Source organism: Petromyzon marinus, unplaced genomic scaffold, assembly GCF_048934315.1.
Source record: "Petromyzon marinus isolate PM22_M1 ecotype Great Lakes invasive population unplaced genomic scaffold, UKy_Petmar_22M1.pri1.0 PM_G_Scaffold_162, whole genome shotgun sequence".
In the NCBI taxonomy this organism is placed as follows: Eukaryota; Metazoa; Chordata; class Hyperoartia; order Petromyzontiformes; family Petromyzontidae; genus Petromyzon; species Petromyzon marinus.
In genome coordinates this window covers 175,720-196,363 of record NW_027422720.1, presented here as the reverse complement: position 1 = coordinate 196,363, position 20,644 = coordinate 175,720, and the positions used below count along the sequence as shown (strand labels likewise).

The window sequence follows — 20,644 nt, the reverse complement described above, 5'->3', positions numbered from 1 at the left end:
GGAGTGGCGATGATGACGCATTGGCGAATGTTCGTGCGTGTGTATGTGGTCACAACGGTGACTTCCTGGGCCTCAATTATGTCGGCTCAGACTTAAATGAGTACCTGGTGTGCTGTGGATTACGTCAGCATTGGGGCGACAAAAGCGGCTTTGGGGCCGTCCATAAATGACGTCACGCGATTTTGGACGATTTTTGACCCCCCCCTCGTCATTGTCACAAATGTCTGACCCCCCCCAAAAAAAAAGATAAAACATGCTTCAAATCGCTTTAAACTATTGTCATTGTAGTGCGTATTTATTGTGCCGCTGCACTCTGATGTTGTAGGAGAAAACATTTATTAACAAGTCTATTTAATTAAGTGGAGCGTGTTGTCTATATTTATTTAAAGTTGCGCATTTTGATGTGACGTCACATTTCTCACCCCCCCCCCCTCGTCACGCATCGTCACAAATGTCTGACCCCCCCCCCCCCAGGTGCGTGACGTCATTTATGGACGACCCCTTTGGCGTGGTGTTGGCCACACCACCTACTCGATACAAGACGTACACAAGCTGAAGAATCAGACTGGCGAACGAGAGGCACAATTGAAATAAATACATCGTGACACGGTTGGCATAGATGAGGTGAGAAGGAAAGGAGAGCACCCCATACCTCTGAAGAGTGGCATAACCTTTCCTATCATAGGGGCACAGCTGACAGTAATTCTAGAGGAATGGGATTATATTATTGCTGTCTCTGAGAATCGCACATTGTGTTTGATCGCTCTCATCGGATAGGGCGACCTGAAAAACTGGCGGTGTACTTTCTCACTCTCGCTTGTGTACAATTACGGGTTACCAGAGCACAGAATGCAAGCTCACATTCACTCGGGTAAGATGGGCTGCAAGCACAGTGGCCAGATGTTAACTACCTCGCCTGGTATACAGGAGGTCATTGGTTCGATCTCGACTGATGCCTGCTGCTGTATATTTGGATGTTCTCCCCTTGATCGTGTGGCTTTTTCTCCGAGTCCTCCGGTTTTTCCCTCCCAATTCAGAAGCATGTGTTTGGAGTATTTAGCTGCTAGAAATTTTCACACGATAAGCCACTTCGTTGAGCTATCATTTGTGGCCAGGTCGCTTCTAAAAAAAAGAGCTTTACAGCTCAGTGGGCCCTGGTAAAATAAAAAAGTTTTAATTTAGTATGAGAGGGCAACATTCTCGTCGGTAATGGCATAAGACAGGAGGCGGCAGTGTATACGTGGTGCATCTGCGTTTGAGGCTTAGCCAATTTTCACAGCCTCAGATCAATCCACTGCTGGATGATGCCTTTCCCCATATTATATGGGTTACTTGACCATACTGCACCACACTGGTCAATGCGGTTTGTTTGAAGGGGTCCAGATATCACTTTCAATTCATGTTATAGTCATTCCCTGTAATCGAACTTACAGTGAGGGAAAAAAGTATTTGATCCCCTGCTGATTTTGTACGTTTGCCCACTGACAAAGAAATGATCAGTCTATAATTTTCATGGTAGGTTTATTTGAACAGTGAGAGACAGAATAACAACAACAAAAATCCAGAAAAACGCATGTCAAAAATTTCATAAATTGATTTGCATTTTAATGAGGGAAATAAGTATTTGACCCCTCTGCAAAACATGACTTAGTACTTGGTGGCAAAACCCAGGAGTGTCCCACTTTTGTAGAGGAAACCTTTACAGCAAAATCATCAAACACCCACCACCCCCACCCCACTACCGTTCCCAAAGTCCGCCGAGTGGAAGGTCATGGCAACGCAAGAAAGTCGACTGATCTTTCACGAGGCCAGGACTCCCCACGCCCATGTCTGAGGGTTCTAAGGTCAACTGTAGTTTAGATTAAAAAAATATCTGAATGCAACTGCAACTCACAAAATAACAAAATTAACCCAGAATGCACCAAATCTCGTCAGATCTTTGAAGCTCAACCGGGGAAGAGCCTGGGTTGAGTGCTTAATTTGAAGACTGTCTGGGAAAAGCAGACGTTTTAGGCCTTGCGCTGCAAGTTGGCCAACAGATGTCGGTGTACGGTGACGCTTTTTATATTCTTGGTTCTTTCGGTAAAGTCACGTAGCAGGGAAACAATAAAATAATAAAAATATAAAACATCTATGCAGTTGTCGAGTGTTACCCCCCCCCCACCACCTTTCGTATGCACAGGTAATCTCCGAGTTACTCCGGTTTCCTCTCACGAGCCAAACAAGCTACAAAGGAATTGGTCGAACATCTGAACGCTGGAACTTCATGAATACAAAATCTCAGAAACAGTCAGGATTTCCTGAGTAAATGAACGGGAAACAAATATTCTGACAGTACTATTATTATTATTATCACCCACGGATGCGCATGTGAACGCCGTTTTGTCAACAGCGCTGGATGCAGCAACAATACGTTCCTAACCTGAAGCCACGAAAAACCTCCCCTATGCATTAAGTGCCTGGCATGAGCAATTCACATTTTTCAGATTCCGTATTCAAAGATCGCACGTGTCCAAAACCAACGGCGCCACGTTCAAGTTGAAACCGGTTCCTTGCGAAGCCTCGGGAGGTACCGGTGGGGCGAGTGGGAGGACGTGTCTCACGGTGGGCCCCCCCCCACCCCAAACTCCCCCTTCTCTCTCCTCGCCGTCCGTCTCGATCTCCACCGCGGTTCTAGTTTCTGTACCGTGCCGCAACATCGGACCACAGCCTCTGCATGTCCTCCAGGCCCCTGGTCCAGAGCTCGCGTAGCTTCACCCAGCCGGTGCGCGCCGTTATCAGCAGGTAGTCGGCGTTCTGCGGGTATCGCAGGATCGTGTAGCGGGCCATGACCAGCGACTGGCAGAACCTGCGGGGAAAAGTAGACCATGTTGTTGTTGTCGCCGTTGCTGTCGTGACGGTTAATATCGTTTGTTATTCAAGAGGGTTTTTGCTGCCGACTTGTTGATCGGCTGGGATTTTAGCGTCCAGGAATCGCAGCCATAGTTGGATCAAGTCTCGTGGTCAGCAGCAGAAGTGCCAGCAGAAGGAAAGTCGCCGTCTTCATCTTCCTCGTCTCCAGCAGCAGCAGCAGCAGCGTGATCAGCAACATGATCGTAAACAACATTGCTATGAGTGTCTTTTCTATAATCATCATCACCGTCATCAGCAGCATCCGTAGAAGTGCTGTTAGCAACATCATGGTAATCAGCATTATTATGTCTAAACTGTTACTGATCCCCCCCGTTCACCAATACACATTAACCAGCATGGTGAAGTATGGTCAACCACCGCGACGATCGACATGGCATTGGCAAGACCTTCATTCATCATTGGTCTGATGAAGAGCTTTAAATAAATAATAAAGCACGTGTTTTTTTTTTTTTTTGCCGCACAATCATCGAGTTTATCGGATTCTCGCCAGACCTGGATTAATTCTCGTTACGCAACCGCCACAGGTTTTTGAAGCCAACGTTTCCCGATGCGGCCAACGGCGATCCGGGCAGACCCGACCCGACCTGCCCCGGCCCCCCTCCCCACCTCCGCTCTCACCTGCACGCCACCAGGAAGTAAACGGCCCTCCTCTCGTCCTCGGTGAGGGCCTGCACGCTCTCGTAGCGGCCAGGACGTGACCCCCGGCCTCCATCGCCTCTCCGCTCTCCACCATCATGTACATGATGGCCATGGCCAGGTCGTACACGTGGTAGCCGAACATCATCGAGTTGAGGTCCACAATGCCGGAGACGCGGTGCCGCGGCGCTCCCTCCGCCGACTTGGGCCCCTGCTGCTGCTGCTGCTCGCTTCCCGCGGCCACCTCCTGCACCAGGATGTTGTCGTCATTGAAGTCACCGTGGATTATGCCTGCGGCGAGGGGGAAACGTCGAATTTGATTTCGTCCGTTGTCTTTTATTGTTGACCGTCCTCCCCTCGTCGCCGTCGTCATCGTTCGTGCCCGTGCCGTTTTTATTCCGGCCGCACGATTGGTGTTGCGCAAGCCGCGTGTGCGAGTCTAAGAACGGCCCCCGCAGAGTCTCAGTGAATCACCGACTTCTTCTCCTGCCTTCAAAGGCACAGAATTACAATAACCCACCAGCGTCGTACAACCCTGCACGGGGGCAAGATATGGAGCGGTGTGTAGTGGTATGCACACCGCATCACGAGCCCTTGATTCCCGGCCATGGAGAACATCACTGATATCTGAACCAGTCCTGGGATCCTACCTACCTCCTCACCGACCAGCATGGTGAAGGAGGCAAAACAACCCCCATGACCCTACACAGCCTGGGAATGCCTTCGTCCAGATAGTGCATTGACAAAGGGCTGTACATTATTATTATTATGAGGATATGTGTAACAAAAACTGTTGAACACGATTTAGCATCCATTGAAAAATGATTTGGTAGAAATTACAATTATGATTTATATACAGTAGCGTCTGAATGTAATAACCCTGTCATTTGATTTCACCTGTGATCAGTGTCTGTGCGAGTGTCCCCCATTACATGCATGCCTTGTAATGCATCTGTGTATGCTGGGTAAAAGTAATCACGTAAAGCACATTGCAAAGAAAATGCTTGCCACAAATGAATCACAATACCTTGCTGATCTCGTCAAGCAGCATAAACCATCACGCGAATTCGGGTGATCCTCGCAGCGGCTTTTGGCTAACCATCGAACAAACAAAGACGGTCACCGCATCGCGCGCTTTCAGATGCACTTCTGCGGCCGTCTGAAAAGCTCTTCTTTCCGATATTAGGAAGCACTGGAGCTATGCACTTTTAAACCTAGATTGAACACTAATTTATTTTTGAACTGATTTTTTGTGTTTAGTTTGTTGTCCTTCCCCCGCACCTCCGATTAGCACGGTTGGCTATGTACGGTGCGAAAGAAGTTCAACGTACACACGTACGCGGCACCCGTCGTGGCTTCAAGGCCTCGTCGGTGGCCTGAAGCGCCCCTCGCCCCCTGAGGCATGGAGCTACGTCCCGGGTGAAGCTGCGAGGCGAGCGTACATCTGGTAAACTTGTGCAGGTTGGGTTGGATCTCCTCGCGGAACTTGGCGATGACCTCCCTGACCAGACCCTGGTTGGGGTCGCCGTCCAGAGTGAAGAGGTAGGGCTCGAGCAGGTGGGTGTTTGACAGGTTCCAGATGAAATCGTCTAGTTGCAGGGAGTGCAGGAACGGGTGCTCAAACTATGCAGATGTTTAAAAACGAAGGCGGTAAGATGACAAAAAATGCAATACGAGATTAACATCGCATTGGCCAGTTGAGTACACATGTAAGTTAAAGGCAGCAAAACGTCAAGCTAGCAAAGGATAGTCTTCGTTTCAAAAAAGATGTTCTCCTTGACTTATTATTTTCTCTTTGTTTTTTTTTCCGGTAAAGTCACGTAGGTAAAACTATAAAATAAAAGAATAAATGAAAAAACAACTACATTTTTAAAAATTCTATCATTTTATAGTTTTACCTACGTGACTTTACCGAAAAAACCAAAGAGTATGAATCCTTGCAGTCACGAAAGCTAAAAATCTAGACTTATTATGCAGCTGAGGGTGGGGCTGCCCAAGTCCTGCGTGCGGCTGGCAAATGTTTGATTGGTATTTGTGAGTAACAGGACACTTGAATGGATCTGAGAAGTAGTTTTGTGAGATCACCTTCTGCGGGCCATTCTCTAACCAGAGGTGATGCACAGAATGAGATGTTTTTTTCCATCTCATGACATGGCACCAATTAGCACAACTCATACAGCCCTTATCAAGGCACTGCCGTATTCAGTGTTGGTCATGTAGGGTGTTTGACCATACTTCGCCAAACTGGTCAGTGTAGGTTGGTGAAGGATAGAGGACAAGGGGGGGTGGGCAGGACTGGTTCAGATATCACTTGCCACGAATGTTAGGCGTGGCCGGAAATAAAACTCAGGTGGCCGGGTTCGTAGCGCAGTGTGCGCACAACTGCGCCACCGCTCCACCCCGACGCTTGGAATAAAATTTGGGGGGGGGGGAAACAAAAATACGTTGCTTGAAAACCAGCCATTCGATCACTTGAAAGGACTCTCACATTGCTAATTATGAACAGCTGCGTACGTTCTGAGCGAGTGGGCTCGTTACGTCACATTACACTTGCTTACCGAGAGAAAAGGCTCGCCGAGACTCAAGACTTTTTTTTTAAGATTGTCGCAGTAAGGGGTTGGGGAAACTATCGCTCCGCATTTCCCAATGAAGTAATTTGCGAGTTATTTATTTTTTGCCTCTTTACTTTGTCGAATATTCTCATATTCTTGTTTCTTTCGGTAAAGTCACGTAGAAGGGAAACAATAAAATAATAAAAATATAAAACAATAGAATTTTCACGACGTTTCGACTGCAACACAAGCAATCATCATCAGGTGTGAAAACCACAACAAGAATTTTTTTTTTATTTCCTTGTTGTGGTTTTCACACCTCATGATGATTGCTTGTGTTGCAGTCGAAACGTCGTGAGAATGTTATTGTTTTATATTTTTTATTATTTTATTGTTTCCCTTCTACGTGGTGACTTTACCGAAAGCAACAAGAATATGAATCCCTGCAGTCTCACGTCACCTGTCAAGAGGCGCTCGTGCGCTCGTACCTGCTGCAGGGCTTGGTGGATGCTCGCTGCCAGCTTGCCCACCTGGTAGTACAGGCTGCCATCCGCCAGCACCCTGGACAGCGGCACGCCGGGCAGGTACGTGAGCAGCCGCACGTTGAACTCCTTCTCTCCTTCGCCGCAGTCTGAGAATTCACAGCAGGAGTCGCCACCGAGGTCAAGAGGTCACCACGGTTAGTGAAATCTCACCGTCGCTTCCTTTTGCTGGAACATAAAAAGCTGTTTGGAAGCTGATATCGGAACCTTCAAGGTCTGGCCAAAGTGTCAACTCACCACTTTGCGCCCTGTGTTCATTACCCACGTGCTATACTACACAGGGTCTCTGATGAATTGCTCAACTGATAGCCAAGGCTACTATTCTTTTTTTAGGAAATTAAGCGACAATTTGCTGCTCAGCATTAAATGGTTAATAACAATAATGAACGTGCTAAGTCCCATATATAACGCACATAAAATTCGTGTAGTCTTTAAAACGCCAATCTCTCAAGCAACTTGAATCGAGTATTTCTGTTCCCCCCCCCCCAACAATAGTAAATTGGAGTGATTTTTTCCTCATGACTTTCTTTCACGATACTATTAACGCAGAAATTAATAACAAGAACGCATTCCGAAATTCGCATTCCTATATGGCCTTGTTGTCTAAACCGCTGTAGCTAAATAAAGCATTTGAGAGGAATAATACCTCACCACACCCATGCGTAAGGCATCCGCCAAAGTTGCAACGTGGCACGCAACCCTCACGCCTTAGCGCACGCTGGCCAGAACCGGGGGCAATTCGCCCAGGTTCGGGCCAGAATGGATACGTCAGCACCACGAGTCTAGCTGAATTCCCTGGGTTCAGCTTGAGCAAATTACTTAGGAGCAGGGTGAATGGGGGCCCCATCTGCATCAGGAGGCGACTTTTATCGCTCGTTCCATCACGTAAATATAAGGGTCAGCGGCATTCCGTGATCTTCGCATTCCAAACACGGCGTTGGGCGGCGATGTCAGCTCATGCGATGAACCCCGAGCCTGGGTTTAAAAGAGCGCTGCTAGCCCAGGCATTATAATCAGAATATGTACTTTTACTGGAGGAATCCGATGAGCTATGAAGCACTTTGCTTTACAAATGTTTAGCAGCCCAGTGTTGTCCCAACTACAGCCCGTGGGCCAAGCCCGAACCACCAAAATTAATTCATTCTGGTCTACAGGACAACTATCCCGCCACGCCTTACAAGAACTAATTAAGTACATGTCTCAGTCAGCAATACTCACTTGAAATTACACACGACAACCGTCGCCCCCGCGCCCTCCCCCCAACTGAAAAGTTTGACAAGACCCTCCCGATACTCAGTGAGGCTCTGCTGTGAAAACAAGTGTAACGATGATGATTACAATAATAATATTAATAGAAGTGATGCGATGCAGGAGGCCGGAGTGGGTGTGGGGGAGAGATAAGCTCTGTATCGACATGTTTGCATTTCTCTAAATCTCTCCTCTTGCGGATAGATCTTTCTCCTATCTCTTCCATATAAATATCATATTTCTGATTAAATCTCTCTCTGAATGAGTTAAATGATGACATCACCCTGCTGCTCTATTTAAGACCGGGAGCAAGTGAGGGCTTCACCATTCTGGCGAATTGCCCGATGATGCTGGATGTAATTACCAGCGAAACGTCGTATTCAAATATTGTAAATGTTGTGGATTCACTCTTCATCACACCGGTGGGCTAAAGTAGTGAACTATTTTATGTGTTGTCAACGTGACACATTTTTTACTGTTTGGCTGTGTCGGGTGGTGGAGGGTTATGACACATTTATAAATAACGTTATCTCACCCAAAAACCTTTATCATGAATAAATCTCTCTCATATCTCTACAATATATCACTTGTGACATATCTTTCCCGTCTATGCTTGTTCATGTAATACATGGTTTTGGTTTGACGTGTTCCCCTTGTCAGCCAATCCGGAACTCGATGCAAAGAGTTTGACGTTTGCTTCTCAGGGTCTCGTGGGAAGATAAGCAGAAACAAAAATTACGATTTAGGTTTTGTAAGTATGTTGAAATTCTTTCGCACCATACGTACGTAGCCAACCGTGCTCATCGGAGGTGTGGGGAGGTGGAACACACTGTGCAGTTGGCGAATGGCGGCGTCGGTGAACTGTACAAACATTATATCTACCAACTTGCAGGTCAGTAGATGAGAAAACAGCAAGTGTGCTTCTGATCTCTCACCACAGATGTTATCGTCTCGTCCGTGTGGCTTTGCTGTGAGCAGTCATTCCAGTTTCATCCCACACACCAAACATTGTTTTTTTTTATATATATATATGAAGAATTTACAAAATATCACAATGTGGACCTTGGGCCAGTACCAACAAGCAGTGCGTTACATCCACCAACCTCACAAAAACTAAAAAGTACGATCCTTTTACATCACTTATCGTCAGTGGAGTGAGACCCAGTATTATACCACCGCCTCATGCTCGGATATTGATCGTTGTCTTTGCAAGTATAAACCAATGCTGTGTTCGTATGATTACTATCAGCCTATGACTAAATCACCTGGAATGTGCCCTATCATAAGATCTGAAAGCTAAGCAGGTTGAGCCTGGATTAGGGCTTCTATGGGTTACAATCGTGCATTAAACAGGCATCACAGGCTGCTGCGTGGTGCTATGTTGTGGGGGCCAGAGTTCAGTTGCAGCAAAATAAATTGTACTGCACTGTACATCTATTAAACTTGATTTGTCACTTTCGTGACTGCAGGAATGACTCTTTGGTTTTTTCGGTAAAGTCACGTAGAAATAAGAAATAATAATAAAATTACATAATAGCATACGACGTTTCGATTGCAACGCAAGCAATCATCATCAGGCATAGAAGAGCTAAATTTAAGAGAGAGGAAACACAGAACCGCAGATATATATACAGACACCTAAGTAGAAGGGAGTTCACACAGAGACACAAAGAGAGACACAACGTACGGAGGACAGAGAGATAGGGTCTCTGTGCCGAGGCCTTAGCATGTAGGGGGAGACAAAGGGAGATGGAGACGCACATCAAGTAGAACAAGATTTAGTATTACGTACATCTCTTCTCCAATGTCTCTGCTCCCGGGACCCACGCGGGCGCAGCTCACCGATGTTCTCGAGCGACATGATCTTCCCGCTGACGTTGTCCACCACCTCCTGCATGGGGAAGCCCCTCTCCCGCAGGAAACTCATCATGGCCATCTGCACCTCGAGCATCTGCGGCCGCTGGCTGTCCCGCGTGTTGGTGACCTTGAGCACGAACTGGCGACCGTCGCGCGCCAGCACACGGTAGTTCTGGTCGACGTAGCTCGCCAGCGGGCTCACCCCCGCCACGCTCACCCCGTAGAGGCGCTCCACCAGCTCCGCCGCGCGGGACTCGCTGAGGCACGGCTTCTCGTGCTCGCTGCCATCGTCCTGCGGCGCGGCTTGCATCGTCTTCAACGGACAAAACGAGGGCAATCAAAAAGCTTTTGGGTTTTGCAAGTGCACGTTGGCGTCCGCTCCATTCGTGCAGCGCAAGGCGCCTCCGATGAGCACGGTTGGCTACGTACGGTGCGAAACAAGCTCAGCGTACACACGAGGCTACACCCTGGAGGCGCTACGCTTCACGGACAGCCCACAGTAGTTGTCGTATTTACAGAATTGTGCCGACACACGTGGCATACTACTGATTTAAATTACATCTCCGAGATCTTTAGCATCCGACTGTGAAGCAGACATCAATAAACAAGTCTCTTTGCTCGCATCACATTTAATAGCAACACATTTCACCGAACAGAAAAGCACCACTTAAACATGTCAGATATAAGATTCGTAATAACAGAGAATTATCCTTGTGTATTTCAGTGGAAATACAGCCAGTGCCTGATAAAGTAGCATTACTGTAACTGGAATTATAACAAGAACCGTGGGTTTATGCAGCATTGGGGAGCTGCAGCTATGGCCCACCGAGTAAACACCTTGTCCCGTAAGCACGAAATCACGTGTTCAAATTCCACTGGATGTGTAATTGTGTGAATAATAATCAGGGCTTAATCTGTCACTGAATATTTTCCGGGTCGCTGGTGCGGAGTGGAGTGGGCAGCACAGCCCCGGTAGCCACGGCGATAGCGAAAGGTACACACTGGACGTGGTGTGCCGGGTGTCAGCAGATTTTTCAGAGTCGCTGACACAGAGCAGCCCTGGCCGAAATTATCTCCATACATATGTAAAAGGCAAAGTTGTGATTATGTGTGTCTATTCAAAATGTTTAGCGTACTTCCCGACATGCAACAAACTTGAAATTTGCCATGTGGGTACTTTCCAGACTGTACACCACGCAAAAAATATTAAAATACACTTTTGTGTTTTTTTCTGGGGGGAGGAGGGGGGGAGCTCAATAATGCATTTTTTTTGCACGGCAAGTGAGCTGTGACGTCAAATCTGTCACGTGACCCACGCATGTGGAAGCTTAACGCATTGTAGTGTAGTGGTTAGCGCACTGCGCTACGAACCCGGCAACCCGAGTTCAATTTCCGCTCACGGCCACCACCGGTGACGATTATTTCAACCGCTCCTGGGCCTCCCCTAGATCGACTCAGCCTCAAACGAGTAATTGCTGTGGTGTGTGAACATCGCCACTGGGGACACAAAGGCGGCCGGGCGTGGTGCTGTCACCCACCCCTTCGTCTGTATATATAAAAGCGAAATTTGTGAATATGTGTGTCTGTTCGAAATGTTTAGCATACTTCCCGACATGCAACAAACTTGAAATTTGCCATGTGGGTAGCTTCCAGACTGTAAACAATGCAAAAAGTATAAAATATACTCTTTGGTTCTATTGGGTAAAGTCACGTAGGTGAAAATAAAATAACAAAAAATCACGACGTTTCGGCCACAACACAAGCGGCCTTCATCAGGTGAAGGGACGAGACTGTCTGGAGGACAGCGCTGGAGTGTGAGAAGCCACGCTCAGATCACGACCTTTAAGCTGTGTGAGAAGAAAAACACAAAGCGCCTTGACAAAGGAATTAGCATATAATTTAGCATTGAAATGGCTCATTGAAATAGCTAAGTTAAAGTATACACATCCGCAGAGGTACCCTTTGACAAAGGAATTAGCATAGAATACAATTTTATAAAACAATAAAATTGTATTGTTTTATAAAACTACAATTGTATTGTTTTATATTTTATTATTTTACTAGCGGTAAGTACCCGGCGTTGCCCGGGCGAAAAAGATAGACTCACACATCAACTTACACACAGACATCGACCCACACACGTAGAAACACATCGACTTACACGCGCACACACATACACATATAGACTCACACAGACAGACATCGACTTACACACACACACATATGAACTTACACACACATAGACATCCACTTTAGATACACCCACATGGAGTTACACACATACAGCGACTCACACACACATCGATTCACACACAGACAAAGGTGAACTCACACACACATTGACGTAAAAACACGTCATTACACACACACACATATCGAGTAAGACACACACACACACGGACGTATATATACACACACATGGACCCACGCACACACATTGACTTACACACACACACATAGACTCGCACACACATAAATAGACTGACACACACATTGCCCCACACACATATGGACTCTAATTTAGATACACACACATGGAGTTACACACACATATCAACTCACACACATGGACTTACACACACACACATGTATGGACTTACACACACACATGTGGACTAACATAGAGACATGGACTGACACACATACACATGGACGTACACACACACATCGACTGACACACATAGACACACAAACGCACATTGACTTACACACTGACATGGAGCCATGCACACACATTGACTAACACACACACAAACACATCGACTAACACACACACAGCGACTGACACGCACACATGGACTGACACGCACCCTTGGACTGACACACACACACAAACACATCGACCTACACACACACACAGCGACTGATGCACACACATGGACTGACACGCACCCTTGGACTGACACACACACACACATCGACCTACACACACACACATCGACTGATACACACACATGGACTGACACGCACCCTTGGACTGACACACACACACACACATCGACCTACACACACACACATCGGGGGTTGTCCGTTAGAAAAAGACAGACACACGCATGGTCCTACACGCACACACGTATGGACTCAAACACACACATCAAATCACAAACAAAGATCCCCCATATAGCCTTAACAGACTGTAGGGGCAAGTGCTGTTAGCGAGCACCTATGAAGGCCGGAACGGTACACCAGGGGGTGAGTGGCCAGCACCACGCCCGACCGCCTTTGTCTCCCTAGTGCCGATGTTTACACACCGCACCAGGTACTCATTTAAAGGCTGAGTCGACCTAGGGGAGGCCCGGGACCGGTTCAGATAATCGTCACTGGTGTTGGCTGTGAGCGGGAATCGAACCCAGGTCGCCAGGTTCATAGCGCAGTGCGCTAACCGCTACACTATCGCTCCCCACATCAAATCACACACACACATCGACGTGCACAGCAATCCCCGATGATGGCACAGCTATGAGCATCGCAGTACTACGTATCAGCAAATAGTGTGACGTGAGCAATCGAAATAGTAGAAATGCATAGAAGAAATCAGCTGAAATAAGTGTACATGAATGAGCATCAGTATGCACAGGTAAGTTGAGAAGCAGGCTACAGTCTAGATTATAGAGTGGCAGTATGTCGACTCAATGACATAAGCATAGCTACAGTCGACATAAAAAGCTGGCAATATGGGCAGCAGCTGAAAAATCAGGATACAGTCGACATGAAAGGCTGGCAGTACACTGAGTGAGGTAAAGAAGCAGGCAACAGATTATAGACTGGCATACACTCATAATGGGCAAAAGCTAAATTAGCAGTGTGTATAATAGCGGCGGTGCACTGGCGTGAATTAATCAGCAGGCAACAAGCCACATCACAGACTGGCAGTGCACGGTCTCAGCGTCATAAAAACACAGCTCAAAAAGGAAACATGTAGCAACCTAAGAATTTAAAAAGTATTTTTCTGCACACAAAGAAAGTGATTGTAATATCTGCCACCTTCTTTGTTTCATAATAGTAAACAATGAACCCGAGTTATTATCTGCACACAAACATTATTATTATTGTAATATCAGACAACTTATTTGTTTGGGAATAGTAAACAATGAACCCGAGTTATTATCTGTGCACGAACATTATCATTGTAATATTTGGCAACTTATTTGTTTGATAATAGTGTAGGGAAGGGCGTGTATGGGCTATGTGTAGCGACGGTATGTGTACAACTTACCTGTAAGGACTGACATAGTCCAGTAGGGGCAGTCGCAATATCCCTTGCCCCGTAGCAGGAGGGGGCTGTTGGGTGTCCTGGGATCCGCCGGGGTCCCTCCTGGGGGGAGGCGGCTGCCGGGTGTTCTGTTAAACACGTGAAATAAAATGTCCGGTGTGAGCTCCACTGAACGCACAACACTTGGCGCGGTCCACCGCCCCCTTCCCCCCCCCAAGCAATTGGCGTGAGTTGGTACGGTCAATGTCGCGCAGTAAATAAATTCATATAGCGAAATCCCACGAAATCGCTGTGACTAATTTAAAGGTGACGGACATGAAAAAGGAAGAGCCTATTCCCACCGTGGGGCTTAGGGCGTGCTGGCTGGCACATTTTTTTCGATGTCAACCCCACGGTTCGAGAGGCAAATCCCTCGCAAGCGCACGCGCGCGGAGACGTTTATAGATAAGATATTTACATACGATAATTATGCCTTTTATTTCATAATACGAACGCCCGCTGGCAGAAGGTCAAGGGACAGACCCAGGTGCCACGGGTCGACTGACTGAGATGACTGGCTGATGCACCACCTGTGCCCCCTCCTGTGCCAACCTGTTGTGCTTTAGCCACCCGGCGTTCCGCTCGTTGTTGTGAGCGTCGCTCCTCCGCCCTCCGTTGTTGTTGGAGGGTGACTGCCTCCAACTGCCCAGTAGCAGCGTCCTTCACGAGCCTCCTCCACAGAGGCCGATCTTGACACCGCTGGTACCAGTCATCGGCAAGTCCACTCAGCTCCACGTCCTCCTGTACCACATCACTCCATCTCTTCTCTAGCCCGTGCCGCGCACAGACAAAGATACCCCGTATAGCCTTTACAGACTGTAGGGGCAAGTGCTGTTAGCGAGCGCCTTTAAAGGCCAGCACGGCACACGAGGGGGTGGGTGGCCAGCACCATGCCCGGCCGCCTTTGTCTCCCTAGCGGCGATGTTTACACATCGCTCCAGGTACTCATTTGAGGCTGAGTCGACCTACACACACACAGACACATTTCCTTGTGCGTGGTCTCACCTGGTCGTCGTCCTCACGGTCAGTGAGCAGCGTGAGGAGTGAGCGCAGCGTCCCAGCCGCCCTCACCACCCCCACCGCCCACTTCTCGGGTTACTCGCAACCACCACCAACACCACCAGCACCACCACCAACACCACGGCCACCACCCCCACCAACGCCACCACCACCACCACCGCCACCACCGCAACCACCACCACCAACACCACCACCACCAACACCACCCCCACCAACACCACCACCACCAACACCACGGCCACCACCCCCACCAACGCCACCACCACCACCACCGCCACCACCGCAACCACCACCACCAACACCACCACTACCAACACCACCCCCACCACCACCAACAACAACAACAACCGCCATTCGCCACTAAGTGGCGGTGACGTCACCACGACGCTTGTGCCAGGCTATGTGCACCCTGAGGCCACGTGAAGTGTCGAACGCCCGCTGGCAGGAGGTCACGGGGCAGACCCAGGTGCCACGGGTCGACTGACTGAGATGACTGGCTGATGCACCACCTGTGCCCCCTACTGTGCCAACCTGCTGTGCTTTAGCCACCCGGCGCTCCGCTCGCTGTTGTGAGCGTCGCTCCTCCGCCCTCCGTTGTTGTTGGAGGGCGACTGCCTCCAACTGCTCAGTAGCATCCTTCACGAGCCTCCTCCACAGAGGCCGATCTTGACACCGCTGGTACCAGTCATCGGCAAGTCCACTCAGCTCCACGTCCTCCTGTACCACATCACTCCATCTCTTCTCTAGCCCGTGCCGCGCCCGCTTAGCCCCCTCAATCCGGCCAAACAACAACACCACCACCACCAACACCACCGCCACCACCACCACCACCGCCACCACCACCAACACCACCCCCACCACCACCAACACTACGGCCACCACCCCCACCAACGCCACCACCACCAACACCACCACTACCCCCACCACCACCAACCACCACCACCAACACCACCACCTCCACCACCACCGACAACACCACCACCACCAACACCACCACCACCCCCACCAACACCACCAACACCACCCCCACCACCACCAACACCACAGCCAGCGGCGGTGGTGTTGGTGGTGCAGCAGCAGCAGCGTCTGAGAGCGCCCAGGAAGCCGAGCCACCAGCGGCACAGCGGGGAGCCAAGCGGCAGTGCGGCAGCAGCAGGAGCAGCAGCAGGGACAGCAGCAGCAGGGACAGCAGCAGCAGGGACAGCAGCAGCAGGGACAGCAGGGACAGCAGCAGCAGGGACAGCAGGGGCAGTAGGGACAGCAGCAGGGACAGCAGCAGGGACAGCAGCAGCAGGTACAGCAGCAGGGACAGCAGAGGCAGCAACAGCAGCAGGGGCAGCAGCAGCAGGGACAGCAGCAGGGGCAGCAGGGACAGCAGCAGGGACAGCAGCAGGGGCAGCATCAGGGACAGGGCGCGGAGCGTGAGACAGGAAGGCCGTGTTGGCCATGGTGGTGACAAAGTCCCTCGTCCTGGGGGGGAGGGAGGGGGAGTGGGGGAGTGGTGAGTGTACTAGTGGTGAGTAGTGGTGAGTGTACTAGTGGTGAGTGGTGAGTGTACTAGTGGTGAGTGTACTAGTGGTGAGTGTACTAGTGGTGAGTAGTGGTGAGTAGTGGTGAGTGGTGAGCAGTGGTGAGTGTACCAGTGGTGAGTGTACTAGTGGTGACTGGTGGTGAGTGGTGAGTAGTGGTGAGTGTACTAGTGGTGAGTGGTGAGTAGTGGTGAGTGTACTAGTGGTGAGTAGTGGTGAGTGTACTAGTGGTGAGTGGTGAGTGTACTAGTGGTGAGTAGTGGTGAGTGTACTAGTGGTGAGTAGTGGTGAGTGTACTAGGGGTGAGTAGTGGTGAGTGGTGAGTAGTGGTGAGTGTACTAGTGGTGAGTGTACTAGTGGTGAGTAGTGGTGAGTGTACTAGTGGTGAGTGTACTAGTGGTGAGTAGTGGTGAGTGTACTAGTGGTGAGTGTACTAGTGGTGAGTGGTGAGTGTACTAGTGGTGAGTAGTGGTGAGTGTACTAGTGGTGAGTGTACTAGTGGTGAGTGGTGAGTAGTGGTGAGTAGTGGTGAGTGTACTAGTGGTGAGTAGTGGTGAGTGTTGAGTGTAAACTCACCAGGCAATGCTGAACCCCCCGGACCCGGATCCAACTCCACACGACGAACCGGTTCCAAACACAAGTCGACAAGGAATTGATTCAGACCCTAAGTCGATTCCTCATGCAATTCAATGAGCAATCGATTTCTAACACAACTCTACAATCCGATTCCCCGTGCAAGTCAATGGGAGTCGATTCTTAATGCGATTAAAAAGGAGTCGACTCCTCACGAAACAATGTTGAGAATTTGTACGGTGGAGTCACGGAGGAAAAATAAAATAAAACAAAAGAAAACAATTAAATCACGACGTTTAGGAGGCAACACAAGTCTCCTTCTTCAGGTGGTGTCAAGTGGACAGCTCAGTGACACAGAATTAGTAAAGTTGGACTACATGTTTATTTCTCGAAAGCATTTTGGCTGTAGACCAGTGTAACAAGTCAAAAATTTAACTGGAGGCTTTATTTCTTCCAGCACAAGACGCATGATATGGTAGCTGCAGTAATCCACCCACCGCCGACACACACACACCCACGTGTATTTGTGGATGCACTAAGTCCGACACACACACCTGTACTTGTGGATGCACTAAGTCCGACACACACACCTGTACTTGTGAATGCACTAAGTCCGACACACACACACACACCTGTACTTGTGGATGCACTAAGTCCGACACACACACACCTGTACTTGTGGATGCACTAAGCCGACACACACACACCTGTACTTGTGGATGCACTAAGCCAACACACACACACCCACCTGTACTTGTGGATGCACTAAGTCCGACACACACACACACACCTGTACTTGTGGATGCGTTAAGTCCGACACACACACACCGACCCATCTGTACTGGTGGATGAACTAAGTCCGACACACACACACACCGACCCACCTGTACTTGTGGATGCACTAAGTCCGACACACACACACCTGTACTTGTGGATGCACTAAGTCCGACACACACACACCTGTACTTGTGGATGGACTAAGTCCGACACACACACCTGTACTTGTGGATGCACTAAGTCCGACACACACACACACACACCGACCCACTGTACTGGTGGATGCACTAAGTCCGACACACACACCGACCCACTGTACTGGTGGATGCACTAAGTCCGACACACACACACACCTGTACTTGTGGGTGCACTAAGTCCGACACACACACACACCTGTACTTGTGGATGCACTAAGTCCGACACACACACACACCTGTACTTGTGGATGCACTAAGTCCGACACACACACCTGTACTTGTGGATGCACTAAGTCCGACACACTCACACACCGACCCACCTGTACTTGTGGATGCACTAAGTCCGACACACATCCACCTGTACTTGTGGATGCGTTAAGTCCGACACACACACACACCGACCCACCTGTACTGGTGGATGTCCTCGAAGGACTTGGAGTTGTTGATGGCGAAGACGCAGAGGAAGCGCTGGCGGTCGGAGACTGAAATGGTGGCGGCTGAGGAGCTTGTTCACTAGCTCACTCCTTGTTTAAAAAATGTTGCTTTGAAGGTCTCGCTCTCAAAATAACGCTCCCAAATAATCAACAGATATTGGTAGTGTGCTGCTATCGACCGCCTAGTGGGAAGGATGTTGAAGCTGCGTCTGCACTGAGAGAGCTTTTTGGGCACCTCCCTAAAGGTGAAATAGTTTTAGTGGGTGATCTAAATTGGAATTGGCTAAACCCGCCGGCCGTGGCCACACATTTTGCAGATGAATTTAATCTGTTTCAATTAATAAATGTCCCCACAAGACCCAACCTAAAATATTCGGGACAGTCAACTCTGCTTGACGTCCTATTGACATATGCCCCTCACAATTTCACACTGACTGGTGTTCTGGGTAATAACCTTAGTGATCACTCCTTCATTTTTGGAGTGAGATCATCAGCCAGACCCAAAGCCCCCCTAAATTGGTTGAGAAGCACTCTATGAGACACTTCAGCACTCAGGCATTTGCTAATGATGTGCTTCACTCGGATATTGACAAGGTCTGTGATATCCCCAACCTGATTACGGCTTGGGAGACTTTCAGGTACACATTTCTCCAAATTCTTAACAAACATGCTCCGTTGGTTAGATTTAAAACTAAATGCAACCGCCCACCATGGTTTGATCATTTGATTACAAAGCTAATGAAAACTAGGGACAAGGCTTGGGCATGTGCTGAGAAAAGTAATTTGGTCAATGACTGGCTAGAATACAGGATTTTAAGGAATAGATACGTCAAAAAAATACGGCATGCAAAAAATGCCTACTTTTCCTCCACTCTCCTGGAATCACATGGAAATGCCAGGATTTTCTTGAAAACAAATATATCGAAAAGTCATCCAAAACAGACAATCTGCCCGTTGAGCTTAACCGAAATGGGGAATATTTTTCAGATCCCAAAAAAATAGTTGACAATTTTAACCTTCATTTTTCTGAAGCTGGTAATCTTTTTTTATAATGTATTGGGAGTCACCTCTGCTCATGCAAATTCCTACACCCCTGTCCAAACATTAAACGAATTTAGTTTCCAGACAATCCACGAAAGTAATGTTCTGAAACAACTGTCTTACCTCAAAGGGTCTTCCTCTTCCGGAGCAGATAGTATTCCCGTCTTTGCTCTACTAACTGTTGGTCACCTAATATACAAACATATAGCCCATATTTTCAACCTGTCCATCAAAGAAGCATCAGTTCCTCTAGAATGGAAACATTCCTATGTCCGTCCACTTCACAAAGGGGGCCCTAAAGATGATCCAAATAACTACTGACCTATCTCAATTTTGTCCCCGTTGATGAAAATTTTTGAAAAATTATTGACCTACCAAATTAGCAGTTTCCTGTCCACCAACTATCTACTACATCTGAAACAATCTGGGTTCGGAAAAAAATACAGCACCACATCTGCTGCATTAGACTCTCTGAATCACATTTACAGTAGCCTTGATAATAAGCAGTACTGTACCTGTCTTTTTCTAGACCTGTCCAAAGCTTTTGATACAGTAGACCACAACACCCTGCTTAGTAAATTAAGTTGCCTCGGTTTTTCCGAAAACACAGTAAAATGGTTACAAAATTACCTCTTTTCTCGCACCCAAACTGTATTCACAGATGGTTGGAGGTCAAACAGTGTTAAGATAACAAAAGGGGTTCCACAGGGTTCCATCCTCGGCCCCCTTTTCTTCTCTCTTTATGTCAATGACTTGGGCACTGACCTGGATCATTCCAGGGTAAATCTTTTTGCAGATGACACAATAGTGATTACTGCTGGCCGCTCTCCGGATGACGTGATTGCTAAGCTACAGGGTGATTTCAACAAACTACAACATCAGCTAGTTGCTCTTAAACTAGTCCTGAATACCTACAAAACCAAGGTGCTATGCTTCTCACCAGGACTGAAGCAGGAAGTCATGTTTCCCCAATTACATTCCTTAAATAATTATAAAATAGAGCAAGTCAAGATCTATAAGTATCTTGGGGTCATCCTGGATTCAAAACTGAATTTTGAAGATCACATTGATTA

General features: G+C 48.3%; 1 protein-coding gene across 2 annotated transcripts; it reads right to left on the bottom strand.

Moving 5' to 3' along the window:
• Positions 1–1,504: 1,504 nt before the first annotated feature.
• LOC142910915 (hydroxylysine kinase-like) lies at positions 1,505–15,164 on the bottom strand. Of its 2 annotated transcripts, none has more exons than XM_076060167.1 (8): positions 15,006–15,164; positions 14,553–14,699; positions 13,965–14,089; positions 9,734–10,061; positions 6,590–6,732; positions 4,992–5,172; positions 3,532–3,840; positions 1,505–2,848 (listed from the first exon to the last, which is right to left on the bottom strand). In XM_076060167.1, the coding sequence occupies exons 4-8, from the start codon at positions 10,056–10,058 to the stop codon at positions 2,778–2,780; spliced, it is 1,029 nt and encodes a 342-aa protein (XP_075916282.1). In that variant the 5' UTR covers positions 10,059–10,061; positions 13,965–14,089; positions 14,553–14,699; positions 15,006–15,164; the 3' UTR covers positions 1,505–2,777. The 2 variants fall into 2 exon arrangements, with proteins under 2 accessions (XP_075916282.1, XP_075916283.1); XM_076060168.1 differs by having other exon boundaries at positions 4,992–5,138.
• Positions 15,165–20,644: the final 5,480 nt, after the last annotated feature.